The sequence below is a fragment of the Rhinolophus sinicus genome, chromosome 17 (genome assembly GCF_057876585.1).
Source record: "Rhinolophus sinicus isolate RSI-liver-muscle chromosome 17, RSI-T2T, whole genome shotgun sequence".
Taxonomy (NCBI): Eukaryota; Metazoa; Chordata; class Mammalia; order Chiroptera; family Rhinolophidae; genus Rhinolophus; species Rhinolophus sinicus.
The window spans coordinates 148,420,029-148,437,500 of NC_142517.1; the positions used below are offsets into that span (position 1 = coordinate 148,420,029).

General features: G+C 36.0%; 1 protein-coding gene across 4 annotated transcripts in view; it reads left to right on the forward strand.

Moving 5' to 3' along the window:
* Nucleotides 1-15,392, forward strand: part of GPD2 (glycerol-3-phosphate dehydrogenase 2) — a 134,667-nt gene extending 119,275 nt beyond the window's left edge. For all 4 annotated transcript variants that reach the window (XM_019727175.3, XM_019727174.3, XM_074336576.2 and 1 more), the window contains exons 13-17: nucleotides 216-374; nucleotides 8,593-8,705; nucleotides 8,790-8,868; nucleotides 9,056-9,154; nucleotides 12,084-15,392. In XM_019727175.3, the coding sequence (XP_019582734.2) occupies nucleotides 216-374; nucleotides 8,593-8,705; nucleotides 8,790-8,868; nucleotides 9,056-9,154; nucleotides 12,084-12,209 (576 nt within the window). In that variant the 3' untranslated portion in view covers nucleotides 12,210-15,392. The remainder of the gene's footprint in view (nucleotides 1-215; nucleotides 375-8,592; nucleotides 8,706-8,789; nucleotides 8,869-9,055; nucleotides 9,155-12,083) is intronic.
* The last annotated feature ends 2,080 nt before the right edge of the window (nucleotides 15,393-17,472 follow it).

Genomic DNA, 17,472 nt, shown 5'->3' on the forward strand with positions numbered 1-17,472 from the left:
TAACTTTTGTCCAGTTTGTCCCAAATTCCCAACCTCCTTTGGCAGGCAGATGGGGAACTTGTATGATGTTACTGTGTCTCATGCTGCTACAGAACCAGAGTTTATAAAAAAAAATATCACTTTTCCTAAACACATTTTTTTTTTTAAGGTGAAACTGCTTCCTCTCTTTTTAAAAAAAGTCCTAAACTAATCACTTTACTTTAATTCAAACTCAGGTAAAATACGGGATTAAGGAGTATGCCTGCACTGCAGTGGATATGATTTCCCGTCGCACTCGCCTGGCCTTTCTAAATGTCCAGGCAGCAGAGGAAGCCCTACCCAGGATTGTTGAACTGATGGGCAAAGAACTGAATTGGGATGATCATAAAAAACAGGTATTATACAGAAGTCTTTAAAACCACAGTCCCCATTTTAAACATGTAATATATTGATCTGTTAGTAGAGGCTAGCATAGTTTCTGTGGTGACTTTAGATTTCTTGCCAAATTCTCTCTCTCTGTCTCTCTCTCTCTCTCTGTATGTGTGTGTTTGATAATGCTAGGTCCTAGGAAACTGGAAAGATATTCTTGTACCAAAATTTGTTTGTTGTTTCTGGAAAATCTCTTATAGAAAAATGCTGTCAAATTAGTGGTCATAATTCCTGAAAAAGTAAGATAATAATGATTGTGGGTAGAATCTTTTCTGGTTTTCATTGAATACACTCTTAGAATGCATTCTGCAGTGAAATTCACACTCCTGCAAATTTGCCTTTGGTAGGAAATAGTGGTTTTACTGCCTGACCACCAAATGCGTATTGATTTGTGTCATTTGAAATTGTATATTTATATCCAAATTAAAAAAAGAAAGCCAGTGATGCTCAGATGCCCACACATACCGCCCTGGGCTTGTTGTAATAAACAGAAAATCTTCACGTTGTTAAATTAAACCAAAATCTTATGATACGCAAAGTCATTTTCATGTATTTATTCAGAAAATACTTTCTGTTCCCATTGGTTCAGTTCTTCTCCCCAGTCTTTCTTGAACCCATTGCATTTAGGCTCTTTTGCTTCCACTTTGTTGCCGTAGCTCTGGTCGCGCTCACCAGTAACCTCCACATTGCTCAGTATCCTGGTCCTCCCTCGGGCCTCCTCCTGCTCCCCTCATTAGCGGCATTGACACACGTGATTACTCCCTCTGTCTTGAGCTGCTTTCTGGAGCACCGCCTGTCTTAGTCTAATCAGGCTGCTCTAACAGTACCACAGACTGGGTGGAGTCAACAACAGGCATTTCATTCTTTCAGTTCTGGAGGTTGGAAATCTGAGATTAGGGTGCCAGCATGGTTGGATTCTTGTGAGAATACTTCCTGGCTTTCAGATAGCTGCCTTCTTGTTGTGTTTTTCACATGGAGGAGAGAGAGAGGGGCACCCCACACGCAAGACTCATCTAAACCTAATTATCTCCCCAAGTCCCCATCTCTGAATATCATCATATTGAGGGTTAAGTCTTCAGCATATGAATTTTGGAGGACAAAATTTTATGGAGTTCAGTCCATAAAACCATCTCTCTTGGATCTTCTTCTACCTTCCCCAAACTATTACTGCTACTACTACTGACCTCACCATGTTATAAATAGCTATTCCACCTTTTCGTTGCTGAGGCCTAAATCTTTGTATCATACCTGATCTAAATCCGTCAGCAAACCTTATCATATTTACCTTCAAATAATGGCTTGAATTCAACTGTTTCTTAACACATTCTGCTGCTATCACTCTGATTCAGGCTACCAGCATCTCTTCTGTTACAATAATCCACATAAACCAGGGTCCCTGCTTTAACAACTTCAGTGATTCTATTAAAGCATAAGCCAGATCATTGGATATGTCAGTCTGCAGTTCACAGGGGAGGTCTGAACTGGAGATAGGCGTTTGAGTTGGTATTTAAGTCATCAGACTGGATGAGATCTTATAGGAAGTTCATGTAGTTAGATGACAGCAAGTGGTCCAAAGACTGAGCCCTGAGTACTCCAGAGTTCGGAAGTTGGAGAGAAAAAGAAGAATTCAGGAGAAAGGGAAAATAATAGTGAGGTTGGAGAAGGTGTGAGGAGACTCAAGAGAGAGCTGTGACCCAGAAGGAAAGGAAGAAAGTATTTCGAGAAGAGGAAAGTAATCTGTGTCAAATGCTGCTGATAGGTTTAGTCAGATGAGGACTGATAATTAAAAATTTCTTTGCTAAAACACCCTGTCGTATACTCAGAGTAAAGCCAAAGTCATTACAGTGGTTTACAAGTCCTTCATGATCTGGCTACCACCTTTCTGCTCCCTCTGGTCTTTTTCCCCATTCATTCACTCCCCTCCAATCCATAGGTCAAGTTGCTTTTCCTTATTCAAGTCCTGCTAATCTCGCTGCCTGGAATGTTCTTCCCTAGACATCCTCAGGACCTACTGCCTCATTTCCTACTAGTCTCTTCTCCAGAGAGGCCTGCCTTAATGCCGCTGAATAAAAGATCCCCTTTCCCCCATCTGAATGGCATTTTCTACCCCTTTCCCTACCTTTTTTTTTTTCCTCTTTAGCGTCTATTCCCATTTGACATATCATGCATTTAGTTGTTTATTTGTTGTCTGCCTCTCCTCCAGGAAGTAAGCTCCCCGGAGGAGAAGACGTGAGCTGTTTTGTTTCTGTACTCGCCGTGCTCAGCACATGTAGGAGGCCCTAAATAAATATCTACTGAATGAGTGAATGAACATTAGTGAGCATCTATGTCACACGTGTAAGGAAGGATTAGGCACAAGCCCTGTCTTTAAAGTACTCTCATTCTGGTGTAGATTCCCAGAGATGGTGACATAGCAGAGTCACCTGGGAAATGCACAGGAAAGGTCAGATTTCAAGGACTGATTTAGACTATCCAAGTCAGAGTGTTCAGGGGTGAAACCATGGCCCTACTTTTAAAAAATTCTATAGTAATTTTAATGCAACGTACATAGTGTACTGCTGGTGAAATTCACTGGTTGAAAAGAGCTTCTTAACCTTGATACATCTTTGTCAGGCATAACCTTTACCCCCATTTCATAGTTGAGGAAATTGGCTCAGGGAGTAAGTCCCAGTCCCAGTTCATACAACTAGTAAATTGTGCAACTAGGATTGAAACCAGGTTTTCTGATCCGAGAGCATGTGCTTTCTCCACCTTGCCCTGTTGTCTCTGCATTGGCGGGACTGGTTTATAGCTCTTTCGGTTTTGAGTTTTGGTTTGATCAACAAAAGCTATATACAGAGGCAACACAGAATGAAACTTACTCCTGTGCTACTGCCAATCATTTTTGCCATATAGGATTGAGGATAATGTGTTCCTGTAAAAATTATGATTGGAATGATTTGAATATGCAGGAAGATATTTTGTGCCAGGAATTCAGGCTGTAGGTGGTAGGAAGGAGGAAGAAAATTTTTTAAACTGGTTGTATTTGACCCTTCCTAGGAAACAAGATTTCACTTCAGTTCAGATTTTATGAGCAGATTTATGTACTCAGAAATATTCTCCCACCCCCCTCAACAAAGAAACAGAAATAAAAGACCTAAAGTTATTACTCAGTATCTGAGACATAGGGGTGTTAATCAGGACGGTGCACAGTTGCAAGAACAAAGGAGAGGGAAAAAAAGAAGAATTAAAGGTTAGAAAGCTGGACTTCTGAGAAAAGGTTAAAAGCATTGGGATTATTTAACCTGCAAAAGTGAAAGAGGAACAAGGTGATAAATAACTCTCCATAGATGAATTGTAGTCGTTTTTACCAGTCAATACTTAATGAGTGACTTGTATACTGAGTATTTTACTAAATATTTTAGAGGAATAAAAAATAGCTCATAGTTTCTAGGAGCTTGAAATCTAATTGAGTGTTTACAACACATATATACCTCAGAAATGTATGTATGTTTTTCAAAATTTAGAGAAAGATCTAGAGAACTGTCACTCAAGACCAAATCCAGCCAACCTGGAACAACCAATTAGGGATGAAGGTGTCTAGGGGACTTGGGGATTGACAGGAGATGCTGGGGATATTTAGAGAATGGGACACTGCCAAATTGTGTTCCACAGGGTATAAATTAATGTAAGTCAAAAGATGACTACATGGTCAAAAGAGTTTAGAAAATTCTGAGTTAAACAAAAGAAACCATTTCTTTTTTTTTTTTTTTTTAATGCAGATAACTTGGCACCTTTAAAATGCTTAAATGCATTGTCAGTTTCCAAAAGGGGAGTTATTCAGAGGCAGACCTTTTTGGGAGGGCTAGGGGAGAGAAAGATGAGTATTGCCTGAGACATATTTTGGGAAATTCTGCCATAGTATTTGGTAAGGTACATTTTACATAGCCTTCAGACAAAACATACTGAATTTCATTGAGAGACTTTACAGAGAAGCCCACTTAAGCAGATTGAGAGAGTCTCACAAAAAGAAATTCTTTCAAAACTGATTCCAGTGAGGAAGAAGAAACAGAGTGTCTGAACAAAAGCAAGCTGCTACACAGCAAATTTAAAACAGAGGGACTACAAGTGCTAAACAATGAAAAGGTATCCAGGAATAATATGGGTATATATGAATAGTGTCAGGAATTAGCTGAATGTTGGACAAAATGCTAAGGACACAAAAAATAACTTTTAAAAATGGAAAAGAATGCAAGTAAGGCCTAACCTAGGTTATTACTTAAGGTGACTGGCACCGTGTTCCTCCTGAATGCTGGAGAAAAGGGAGAACTTTTCAACTCATAGTTTAATACCCATGTTTTTCTTTTTGGTCAAGGAGAATGATTTTCAGTGTGAAAAGAGCAAAATAAATATTGGTAAGAGGAAATAGATATTCAAATATGAGTTTGCTCTAAATGAGTTTGTATGCCAACCTAGAAAAATTATACCTGAGGGTGTTCAGAGAATTTGCAGATGGAATTTATTTAACGACCTTTGAGCTTTAAAATATTGTAGCAAATAGGAACAGAACCATAGAAGACAGAAGGTGGGCAAATGTAGTACCAAATTCCAAAAAGACAGAAGAGAGGAAAATGTAGTTTTTAACCTATAAAGCAGTGGTCTTAGCATTGATCTTGGACAATTTTCTGGATTATGACATTTTCAGTTTATCGTATCAATGTTTAGCAAGGAGTATAGTGATCACTGGATGCTAGTAAGGAATTATTCAGGGAAAATCATTTCAGACATTTCATTTTCTTTTCATAAAGAACAAGAAGATTGTTAGGTCAGGGAAATGTTATAGACATAATATATTTGAATTCCTTAAAGCATTTTATGAAGACCCATGTGATATCTTTTTTAAATTGGTGGGTTTGTAATCAGGCAAATAATCACTGTTTGCCTCAGAAGAGGTCTTTGGTATCAGGTCATGAGGACTCTGTCCTTGGTTTGACCTAGTCTACCTTGCTTCAAGTGCTTAGATTATAATGTTGATGGCATGCATCTTTGGGATACCAATAACATGAAACTGGAAGGAGAGTGAATGATGACAAATTGAAGCAATGAGTGAAATTTCATTAGGTATAATTTAATAGAGATAAATGGCAAACCTTGCATTAGGTAGGAAAAAACTCCATCCATTCATGATAAATTTGATGAAGCTTAAGAGCAGCACATGTGAAAACAAAATATGTTTTTGTGTTAACTGAATCATAGCAGTTAACAGTAGATCATGGCTGCCCCCTATGCAATTGCACTCACAAGCTGCATTACTAGAAATCATATCTCCAGACTGATGAAGCTGATAGTTACTCCTTTCTAGGTACATGCTAATCCCAAACAAACTGGAAGAACTGCGAAGAGATGGGTTTAATCTCAACATTAAACCTTTCTGTAATTGGAGCCATCCCTTTATGGGCTACTTTCAGTGGTGGTGAGCTATTGCCCTGTTCTTTTTTTTTTTTTTTTCCATATTTTAGATTTTATTTCTTCTAGGCAGTGATTCCTGCTGGGCCATTGCATTTTTATAAAGAATTCCTTTGCTACAGAAAGATAAATATAAAATAACTTTCCTTTAGATGCCTAAATAATTAACACAGTATCATCAGCCCAACTGAACTTAATATTTTTTTCAATTACAGTTGATATTCAATATTATATTAGTTTCAGGTGTATAGCATAGTGGTTAGACATTTCTATAACTTACAAAGTGATCCTTGGCTCAGTCTTGCTCCCACCTGACACCATATATAGTTATTACAATATTATTGACTATATTCCCTATGCTGTACTTTACATCCCTGCGACTATATTGTAGCTGCCAATTTCTACTTATCCCTTCACCTTTTTCAGCCAGCCCCCTAACCCTCTTCCCATCTGGCAACCATGAGTTTGTTTTCTGTATCTATGACTTTGTTTCTGTTTTGTTCGTTTATTTTCTTTTTTAGATTCCACGTATAAGTGAGATTATATGGTATTTGTCTTTCTCTGTCTGACTCATTGCACTTAGCATAATACCCTCTAGGTCCATCCATATTGTTGCAAATGGTGAGATTTCATTCTTTTTTATGGCTGAGTAATATTCCATTGTATATACAGAGGGTGCCCAAAAAATGTATACACATTTTAAGCAAGGAAAAAAACTATTAAAATTGTAATACTCAATATATACCAATAACAAAAGATGAATACAAGTCATGTGTATACATTTTTTTGTATTGCCGTATTCTTTAGATGGAGACCTCATGCTTCCAGTTTTGGAATGTAAAGGAAATTTAGGGTTTAGAAGATACATTGAGTGACTTCTAGGGAAAAATCCCCTCCAGCTTTGAAATTCCGTGATACCTTGCTTGATGGAGTATGCATAAATACCTAGGGAATGAAGGGACATGAATCAAAGAAGAGCTTGTTCTTGGAGGGAAGCATCAGAGATGCCTTTTCCAGGGAATTGAATCTTGAATTCGTTTTGTAGAAAATGGCTGGGTAAAATTGGTGTAATGGAAAAATAATTTCATTTATAACTGGTGGATTCTTCTTGTATGAAGAATAGTCTGCCAGTGAAGAATGCCCTTGATGACTTCACAGAGAAGTTTTTCAGAGAAGTTGTATATATCATGTGTATGTATACATATATAATATATTTATATAATACATGTTGTATATTATATATTTTACGTATACATTAGCTGAAATAATTTTTTGGCATTCCTAATTATATATATTTTTCCTATTATATATATTTATTTTATTTATATTAAAATATATGTATCTATATAAATTATATATATTTCTTCTAAGAGAAAAGAAAGTAGGAAGGGAATAATCTCAGGAAAAAGTATGTCTTCCCAAGAAAAAGGAGGAAAGTCACCGATCACTTACATAAGATCCTTTGATGAGAAGACTGGGAAATTTCCTACTTGTATTAGTAAACTTTCTCTAGGTTATGCTATATAACACACAATTTCAAAATCTCATTGGTTTACTATGGTAAGCACTTATTTTTCAATCATATTACATGAAGGCTGTGTGTTAGCTATTGTGGTTCTTCTCTGTGTTCCAGCGTGGCTTCAGATCTCTCTGAGTCATACCCTTCTCATGGCATAGGAGTAAGAGAGGCAAAGCCAAGTTGTGCAGTTGCTTTCAAGCTTTTATTCAAAAGTGGCATAATATATTTTATAGTATATATTGTATATTATATATTTTACGTATGTATTAGTTGAGATAATTTTTTATCATGTCCATTCATGTCCCATTCGCCAAAGTTAATCACATGTCCAAGCTAACATCAGTGGGGCCGAGAAGTAAACTTACGGGGTGGGGGGGGAGGTGTGTACATGTACTATTCGTATGTAAAAGGGAGGAAAAAATATATTTGTGAACAATACACAGTACAATAGAGTCATTTTGGAAGTTTTTAGATGGGAGACTGACATGATGTAAACTAAGAAAGACAGTGTTCTCAGCAATAGTATCAACTGAGGCTGGGGACATTGGAAACACGAAGAGTAACTAGTCAGGATAGCTTGTTTATTCACATGACTGTAACTTCCACCCAACTATCAGTACCCTAGTGACAGAATTTCAGAATAGCTAATCTCATGTCTGTCTTGATAGTAGTTGTTCAAGTCCTAGCTGTCTTCTTCACTTTTAATTGCTGTCATCGAACAACAAGAATTGGGTCCTGGAAATTTTGCTAGTCAATACTGTGGAAGAATACTCAGCATTAAAAAGAAATAAACCATTTACGCAACAACATGGATGAATTTCAGAATCATTATGCTACATGAAAGCAGTCAAACACAAAAGGCTACCTACTATATGAACTATTTTATATGAAATTCTAGAAAAGGCAAAACTGTGTTGACAAGAAGCTGATCAGTTGTTGCCTGGGACTAGCGGTCAGGGGAAGAAATGAACTGCAAATGGGCAGAAGGAAGCTTTTTAGAGGATAGAAATGTTCTAAATGTTGATCATGGTTGAGTATACATCAAACAACATACCTGAAATAGGTGAATTTTATTGAATATAAATTATACCTCAATAAAAGTTGGAGAAATAAAAGATTGTGCCAGTCAGATAAATGAGCATCAGCTCCTTTTTAGAAAACCAAAAGAAAAATAATACCTTTTTCCATAAATCTTTGAACTTTATGTGTCTATGTTTTAGGAAGAACTTGAAACAGCCAAGAAGTTTCTGTATTATGAAATGGGCTACAAATCTCGATCAGAACAGTTAACAGATCGCTCTGAAATTAGCCTACTGCCTTCAGATATTGACAGGTACTTTTAATAAGTTTCTATATATCTTTTTTTTCCCTTCACCTACGTAAGTGAATTTTTCCAATATTCAATGTTGTGTTTCAGGTATAAGAAGAGATTTCATAAGTTTGATGCAGACCAAAAGGGCTTTATTACCATTGTCGATGTTCAGCGTGTATTAGAGGTAATATTTTTTTGGTTCACTATCTTTGATAGCAAAAGATTGTAAAGATTATATGAGACAATTTTTTTAATCTAGTGCTTTCTATAAGTAATGTTTCTCTTAATTTTTGAAAGGTTGGTAACATTAAGGAAGGGATTTGCATAATTATTAACTAAAACTCATGATTTTGTGATTTTCTTTTATTTAGAATATCAATATCCAAATGGATGAAAATACACTGCATGAAATTCTGAATGAAGTGGATTTGAACAAAAATGGACAAGTTGAACTCAATGAATTTTTGCAGGTGAGTTGTTGTGAAAGGAAACAAGCGTATTTGCTTTTTATCTCTTGGTTGTCAATGGGTGTGCAAGAATAGATTTTTAAGTCCACACAGTTGTCACTTCATTCTTAAAAAGAGTTAACTTAAAGCCAGCAAAGACTAGTATGTCCACCCTCCAGGATGAGGCGCTATATGGTGCATGTTCTTTTTTTTTTCTTTTTATAAGACACATTCTGTTGTGTTGGACAATTTAGATTAAATCCAAGTTAATTGTGGCTTAAAGGGCTGAATAAGAAATATACTTTTTAAAGAAGTTAGTCATGGAATACCAATGATAGACAATTCTTTACCTGCTTCAAAAGAGGTAACAATATTTCTGATGCAGAAAGCAATTTTTTTTTTTGATGGATAAAGTTTTAAAAAATCATAGTTGTATTTGTTTGAGAATCATATTCATTTGAGAACCTGAAGTGTAATTATTATATTCTTACATTAAAAAGAATCTGAAAAACGAAAAGGAAATAATGCATTCTGGGGTCAAGACAAATATAATTCAAGCACATCTATTTTCAAAATTTTCACTTACCCAAGGCTCAATTGTTTAATCCTAACTATGAAGGAAATACATTCTGTTACTTTAACTTCAAACTGGATGCTCTGCATCATTCCTTAAAAGAGAGAAATTCAACAAACCCGTACATTATTTGTACCTGCCCATAGGACTCTGATCATATGAAGAATGTATTGGTTTCCAAGCAGCCAGGCTTTTTCTGTAGTGCTTCTTGGGCAGGTATTTCAAATGAATGCCAGATATTGCTTGCACCATGGCAATGATGAATGCTGAACATGAAATAAATTAATGCTGGGGATTTTGGTCAATGTCAGCCCTTTCTTCACTGTGTCAAGTTAAACAAACAAGATCAAGGCAAAGGAAATGGTAATTGTCTCTCTGGAGATGAGCTGCAGATAAGAGCATTGTTGAATCTAAATGCAGAAAATTTTCACAGGTTGTGTCCAGCATTACAAAAAAGAATGTTTAGTTCTTTAGCTTACTGTTTAACTAAGTGCACATTTTAAATTGAGTTTAAAATATATGCTTGGGAATAGAAACTACTGAATACATGTTTTTGGTCTAGTTTTTTCTTGACAATGTTTTATTGTTTGTCTCAGGATTTTAGAAAACTTTTCTTTACTGAAATAGCTTATGTTTCATTTCATGTGTGTTGTAAATAAACAACAGCATTTAGGGAAGGAAGACTTGGGGTTTTAGAAACAATAAGAATCTAATTTTATAGTTATGCTATGTGGTTTGGGTTTTAAGTAATTTTCTTGAGTGCAGTAGAGTTAAACACAGAAAATAATTTAAACCATCTGCAGGTTTTCTTGTACAGTTTTAATAATTGAGCATTTCTTATTTCTTGTCCAACTCTAAATGAAAGAGACTATTCATGCTTCTACTAAGTACAAATACACAGTGTAATTTTCAACTTAAAAAATGCTGACCGTATTTCTCATGAAATATATTCACACCCAAATGTTATTTTTTTCTTGTAATATGGTTTCAAGATACGTGTAATGTTTACAGAAAAGTTTGAATTATTAAAGGTTTGTATATCATGTAATGTTTATGGATAAAAAAAAACCTCTAGTTCTAGCAATTTTGTTAGTTCTGATAAACTTTGAGGGTCTTCATGGAATCAGAGACAAAACAAACAAATTGTTCTGTCTTTAGATGTCACCATTATTTTTTGCTACATCATTCATCAGATCAAAGTATGTTTTCAGGTTTTTTTTTAATACAATGTTTTCTTTTTCTGAAGATTAAGAGCCCATGTTTATCTCATTAAACATGCTTTTGAATATAGATACGGTTTTTCAATAATCCTCATGGAAGGATGACTATAGGTATGGCATGGTTACATGACTTTATGTCTAGGTTTGGACTCTACTGCTACTTCGGCATAGAGGAGTCCATCTCTAATAAGCAATAGCTTATAAAACTAGCTTTCAATAAGGCATGACATTCTGATCCAGTACCTTGGCAGATGCCTCTGACTCTTATTCAGAGCCATTTTTAAGAAATGTATCTCTGTAGGCTAAAAACTAAAACCCTAAAAATATTTTGAGAATTTATGTGTATATTTTTTATGGTGAATGGCTAAATCAATTATTTAATAAATAAATAAATAAATAAATAAATAAATAAATAAATAATAAGATTGGGGAAGCTATGCTGAGAGAAGCAAATAGTTAAAACCACATCAACATAAAAAGGAGGGAAAAAAAACACCTCTCCATGCTCATAATTGCAAAGTGCGTTCCAGATTAAAGGCCTTTGCCCGCCGCCTGCATGTAATTTCAAGACTAATTCTGATTTTATCCGTTGGATAAAAATGACTTAGCAAAAATCTGGGCTGTGTAGTGCTTTTAATTCTTAAGGTAGATCTTTGGGTCCATTTTCAAGGACTTAAATATGAATTACTTTATCAAGTCTTTAAGGAATTTGGATTTAGGGGACTTGAAGTTGTCAAAGTACAGTAACATTAAAAAAGAGTAGTTAAATATAGGTCATGGTTTGTCTTTGCTCAATTGCTGAGATTCATTTTTAAGAATTTTAAACGGAACTCAAAGAGCCAATATTTGAGTTACTCAGAAAAATATGTATCCTGAGCACGGTAAGGGGCAAAAAGTGATGCATTCCATTTGCATTTCAAGGCAGGCTGATTTGCTAGATGGGTGTAGTTTTTGCACCAGTGGTGAAATACCTGCTCCTTCCCCCCATTTTGAAATGTTCAAAAATTGTACTCTCCTTATTTGAGCTGTAGTACCTGCTATGGCTTTTGACGGAGCACTTAATTACTTTTGCCTGCGGCAAAGGTAACCATTAAAATGCAGTGAAGAAGGGGGAGTAAACTGGCTGCCTTCTGAATCTGTTACATATTTTTTCTTTAAGCTGATGAGTGCTATTCAAAAAGGAAGGGTGTCTGGCAGCCGACTGGCAATACTAATGAAAACAGCAGAAGAGAACCTGGAGGGGCGGGTTCCCATTCCGGTGGACCGAAGTTGTGGAGGACTGTGAGTGTGACCAGTAAATCCTGAGCCAGCAAACACAGGAACAACAGATCATCATGTACCGAGAGATGACTTACAGCACTCCAAGTAGTGGATATGGATAGCTGCTTTTTTTGAACATTCCAAAGCTTTAGGATGTTGATGTGTACCCTTTATTTGTATTTGCCCTTCCATCTGCCTTCTAAAAAGTGTATTTTATCTTTTTCGCGTTTTCGATACACCCTGACTTAATATGTTGTATCCATTTTGTGACCTGTTAGACTGGACATGCTCCCTTTTGGTGTGTTTATTCATTTATTCTAATTCAGTTCTAGAGGCAGAGTATTTTGGCTGACATTGGAAAAAGCTGGAAAAGTTTTATGACATACACAAAGCTCTGGACATTAAGCTTATAGGTGGTATTTGTTCTTAAAAGAAATTGAGCAGGGAGTGACCTGTTAAAACGATAGTTTCTGGAGACCTCTCAGCTCCTTCTTCCTCTGGCTTGTCTGTCTTCCTCATCTAAACAATATTGTACAATTTTATTTCTAGAGCATGACTGGCAAAACTGCAGAGGGAAGAAAAAGTTTAGATCTGGTTATAGGAGCAAGTCTCAGAGAAACTCTAAAAGCTTCCAGAATCACAGGTATAAGATAAGGATAGCATTGACATTTGCTGGGAGTTACAGTGACAGTTTCATCCCAGAAATTCATTTCCCCCCCAGTCACTGCTGGTTTTTCTTTGACTATTATAGTTGCCAGAAAGATTCTTGCTTTTCTTACTTTAAAACCAGCATTTCAGTGGTAAATTGGATGTAATGGGATGAAAGTAATTTCGCAAATCTTCACAGTAGTAATAAATTTACGGATTAAAAACCTGTGTTTTATGTCGACAGATGATAGCATAATTTTCATCCCCACATCCTAAATCTTAGAGCATGTGATATTATCAAATGTGGCCTATTTTGCTTAGTTTATTGCATCATTTTGGGGGAGTATTTGTAAACAGATAGTAACGAGGGTAGAAATAGCCTTTAGGCAGCGTTATTTATAATTATTTGTAAAAAGGCACAACACTGCAATATTCAAAGTTATTTTGGTTGCTTAAAGCCTTTCTCATTCTGTACTCAGTGCAAAAGTTCTCTGTCAACCAAAAAGAAAAAGAAAACACACACACACACACACACAAACACTGCAAAGACACAAAACGAAAACAAAAATTAATCTGCATTGACTTTAACAAATAGTGTATTAAATTTAAAGGGCCAATCTGGTATGCTTTTGCAGTAATTAATGGCATTTTAGCCAGTCATCTGAATGTTTATTTATTCATTGTGCTTCCTTTTGTGAAGTTAACTACCTACTTTTTGTTTCTTAAGATCAGGTTGTGCATGTAATAGGAAATCTAACCATTTAATGTCAGGTTTTCATTGCACAGGCTTAAAATCTTGATTTTTAAACTGGAACATAAAACACTTTTGTGCTGTTATTTTTATTTATGTCAACCTTGTGGAATATCTTTAGGCCTCATTCTAGTGGGGTATAAACCTCTCTGTCATAATAGAAACACTGGAAATTCACTCACCTAAGCCCCCACCTTCACCGCAGAAACAGCATCTTCACTCATTTTGTTTTTAAAGGATGTTTAGACTTGCCACTGCCTAAAGGAAAACCTAAAGAGCAAGTGATGCTCCCAGGTACCACTGTGAACTTCTTTCAAGGTGTGGATTTTTTACACTGGCTTTTATTTGATTTTTTTAAATAATGGAAGCATGTGGCTTTTGTAATTTATTGTTTTTCTATCACTGTTCAGAATCCAGTGACACTGAATAGATAGAAGAGCTGTCCTTTAAAACATTACAGATGACGTACCACAATATTGTACATTTGTGCTCTCTCTCTCTTTCTCTCTTTTTCTAGTTAGAGCAAGAAAAGAATGAGTCGTGTCCTCCCTGAATCCATTACAGTAGGGACTGGGCTTATAACCTGACTGGCCTGAGCACAGCTGTATTTGTCACACAGGCCTTGCTTGTGCACGCTTTGCTATGAGTGAAGTTCCTTTAAGGACAAAGAAAAGTGCACTTTTCTTCTTTTGAACATATCTGCTTTTGCTTAAAATCTGCTAATGCTAAAACATACGCTCCTTCACCCGTACCAGAGACTCGTCTTGGTAATGAGCTGGTTCCAAGTCTTTACTGTGAATAAAGCACTCCTGCATTTTTGTGTGAGTTCTTAATGAAATCTGGACAGCTTCTTTACCTGATGTCAAAAAAGAAGAAAAGAAATGGGGGATAAGCCCCTTAAAAGCCTATTCCAAACCCGAAAGAATTTTTTTTTTTTCCTTTTCATAAAAATATGATGTTAGGTGATTCTGTTGGGGTGGGGCTGGGGTGTGCAGAGATTGTCTTTTTATCATCAAGTGATTTCTTTCGAGAGCCTTTAAGGGGATTCAGGTGAAGGAACCCCCATCTGTGGTAGAAAGCCGGACGCTCCTTTAGGAAGCCCGTATCACAGTCATAACAGTAGTGCCAATGCTGGATTATTTGTTAAGCCAAGGCTGCTTGCCTCTTATCCATCATGCTTGCAATATTCTCGCTTTCAATCAATTTATGCTGAGTCTAATTTTAGGATTTCTACTATTAAAGCACGCTCCCTATTCTACTTTAGTAATTTGTTTTGTCTTTTCCAAATTATGTAGCTTACTGCTCACTCTTTTGTACAACAAAAATTTCATTCTGACTTTTACTAAACATACTGTAAGAATGATCGTTGATCTTATTCTCTTCCTTTTTATGCATTTGTAACAATTTTGGCATATGAATGTAATAATATTGACGTCAACAATGCTATAACTTGTGCTGTTTTGCATTATTCAACTCTTTTTAGGGAGTAAAAAGCCCTACTGTGTTTTTAAAGAATATCAAGTATAAGCCCAGTACTGGAGTGGATATACACACTGCATGTTTTCATATGTGGCACTTTTATGTATCCTGTTGGGTTATTGTTCTAGATTGGACTGTTAAATACTATGTTTGAGGCTGGGTTGTCATTTTTATAACTGTCTTGGTGTTTTATCGCCGTTATTTATTACTTTTGATATACAGAATGAGCTGCATGCATTTATAGAGCAATAAGAGGATGTATTTAATGTGCCTTGTTTTTAACTGAATAAGAACTGAAAGCATGAATCAATAAAACTGATTAAAATGGTCCATTTGCTGGCATTTTAATGTTACTTGCAGTCAGAGAAATAACTTTGATTACTGTTGAAGTTTTAAAAAGTTTGAAAATATTTTCACAAACTATATCTTTCATGGCACTTACACATTAATTCTTTTAGCTTGATGTTTTGTAATTTGATCTAAAAAGTGAATCTCTGCATAGACAGCTGTAATTTTATGAGACTGCCAGGATTATTTGTATTAATTTGTTGCTGGAGCCTTTAGGGCATGACTTCTGTATTTGTGCAATCCTATTCTAAAATTACAGTCATTCTATTACAACTCAGCTGAATTTTTTATTCCTTTCCTTTTTTTTTTTTTTTTTTTGGTCAACCAGAGCCTTTTAGCCTGAGTGTTCCCAGGCACACTGATGAATTTTATCATAACTAAAATCAATAGAAATGAATGGGAAAGATTACATAATCCATTTTGATCATCTTACATGTCAAGTTAGTGCGGGGTTGCCAAGTGTTGATAAATGCTCTGACAGAAAAAATGCTATATATTTTCATTGTCAGTAAATCAGTAAAGCTGTTACCAGTTTTAACACAAATTTTATAATGCCCATGTTATTTTATGGGTTTTAATTTACACATGTATGTGGAACATGCTTCCATTTGTGGTTTAGATGTGCTGCCTCCTGGTTTGCATGCTCAAAGGCATGTGTAAGCTTCTGAAGGTTCTTTGAAATTGTGTGGAATATGCCAAAGCCATGGCTCCTAGACAGACTTGTAACAATGAACTGTGTGTTCAGTGCTCGGAAAAAAATATACAGCAGCTCAAAACATTGTTCACTGATCTAGCTTAATCAAATTTTATAGCACTTTAAAATTTCTCAACATAAAATTTGTCAAAATAGATTGCTCCCAGTTTTCAAAATGTATAACATTTATGGTAATCAAAGAAAGGGGAATGGATATTAACATCAATATTTTGCAATCTTTGTGAACACCACGTTGTCACTGGTGTCAGTCTTCACCTGATGACGTTTGACTTAGGAAGGAAGGAAACAACAGAAGTTTTAAGTTGATATGGCACCCTCATAATGAGAGAATTTCTATATAGGCGATGGAGTTGATGAGCCTTTTGTGCCTGTACTTTGTGTTTTAGGTCTCCAATTAGCTACCGAACTTGTGAAATACATGCCCGTAACATGATATATGTGAGCCATGATGACACCAGCGATAGTCCTGCAGATCCTGTGCTAAGAAGGTTATGGACCCTTTGCAAAAAAAGCAGTAAATATCATTGCATTTTGTTAAATACCTGATCCAGAATAATATGATTTATTTGATCTAAGCAAAATCTTGCTTTAGCAAAACTACCAAGGCCATCTTCATTCTCCACATTTGGCATCAAATTGCATTGTTTAGCAAACCGTACTGTGGGCTCCCTGGTAGTTAGCCGCATTCACAGTGAAGTTGCTTGGAACTCTGGAAGTTAAGGTATGAATCCTGTAGTTGTAGATAATACATCATGTTTTGGTGGAAGAGATAGGAGGATGGAGTCTCACAGTACCCACGTGCTATTAGAGATTGGCACATGGTACAAGTGGTTCCACCAGCGTCTGAGTCATTCCAGCCCACCGTTTTGTGTCTGAAGCAGAATATCCCTGCTCTCATTCTCCAGGTACATGACTCCTGTCGACTCCAGGTTCATTTCTTCAGTGGCTGCTGCTATTGCAAGCACTCCTTCCGTGTGGTATCTCAGGGAGTTGGAAGGTGTAAAAAAAATGTTTTCTGTTTCTTTTGGCCCGATGCCTATAAAAAAATAGATTTGGTGAAAGAGAATCATGAATTGGAGTGTTTTCTCATAGTCACAGGATTTCTTTATTTGTTTTAACCTTATACTATAATACTGGGTCTAACATTTTTGTGATTTAAAAAAAAAAATTCCTATTTAGGCATATCTGATTTTGCATTAAAAGCTATCTTCCTCTGTTTGTCTAAGCGATCCAAATGTAATGAGCTCGATCAACATATCACTTTTCTTTAACCTGACCTTAATGCCCTCTTCTAAGCAAGCAGTTCCCTCTCCACAACCTTCTTCCTTCAAAGGTCTTAGAGTAAAT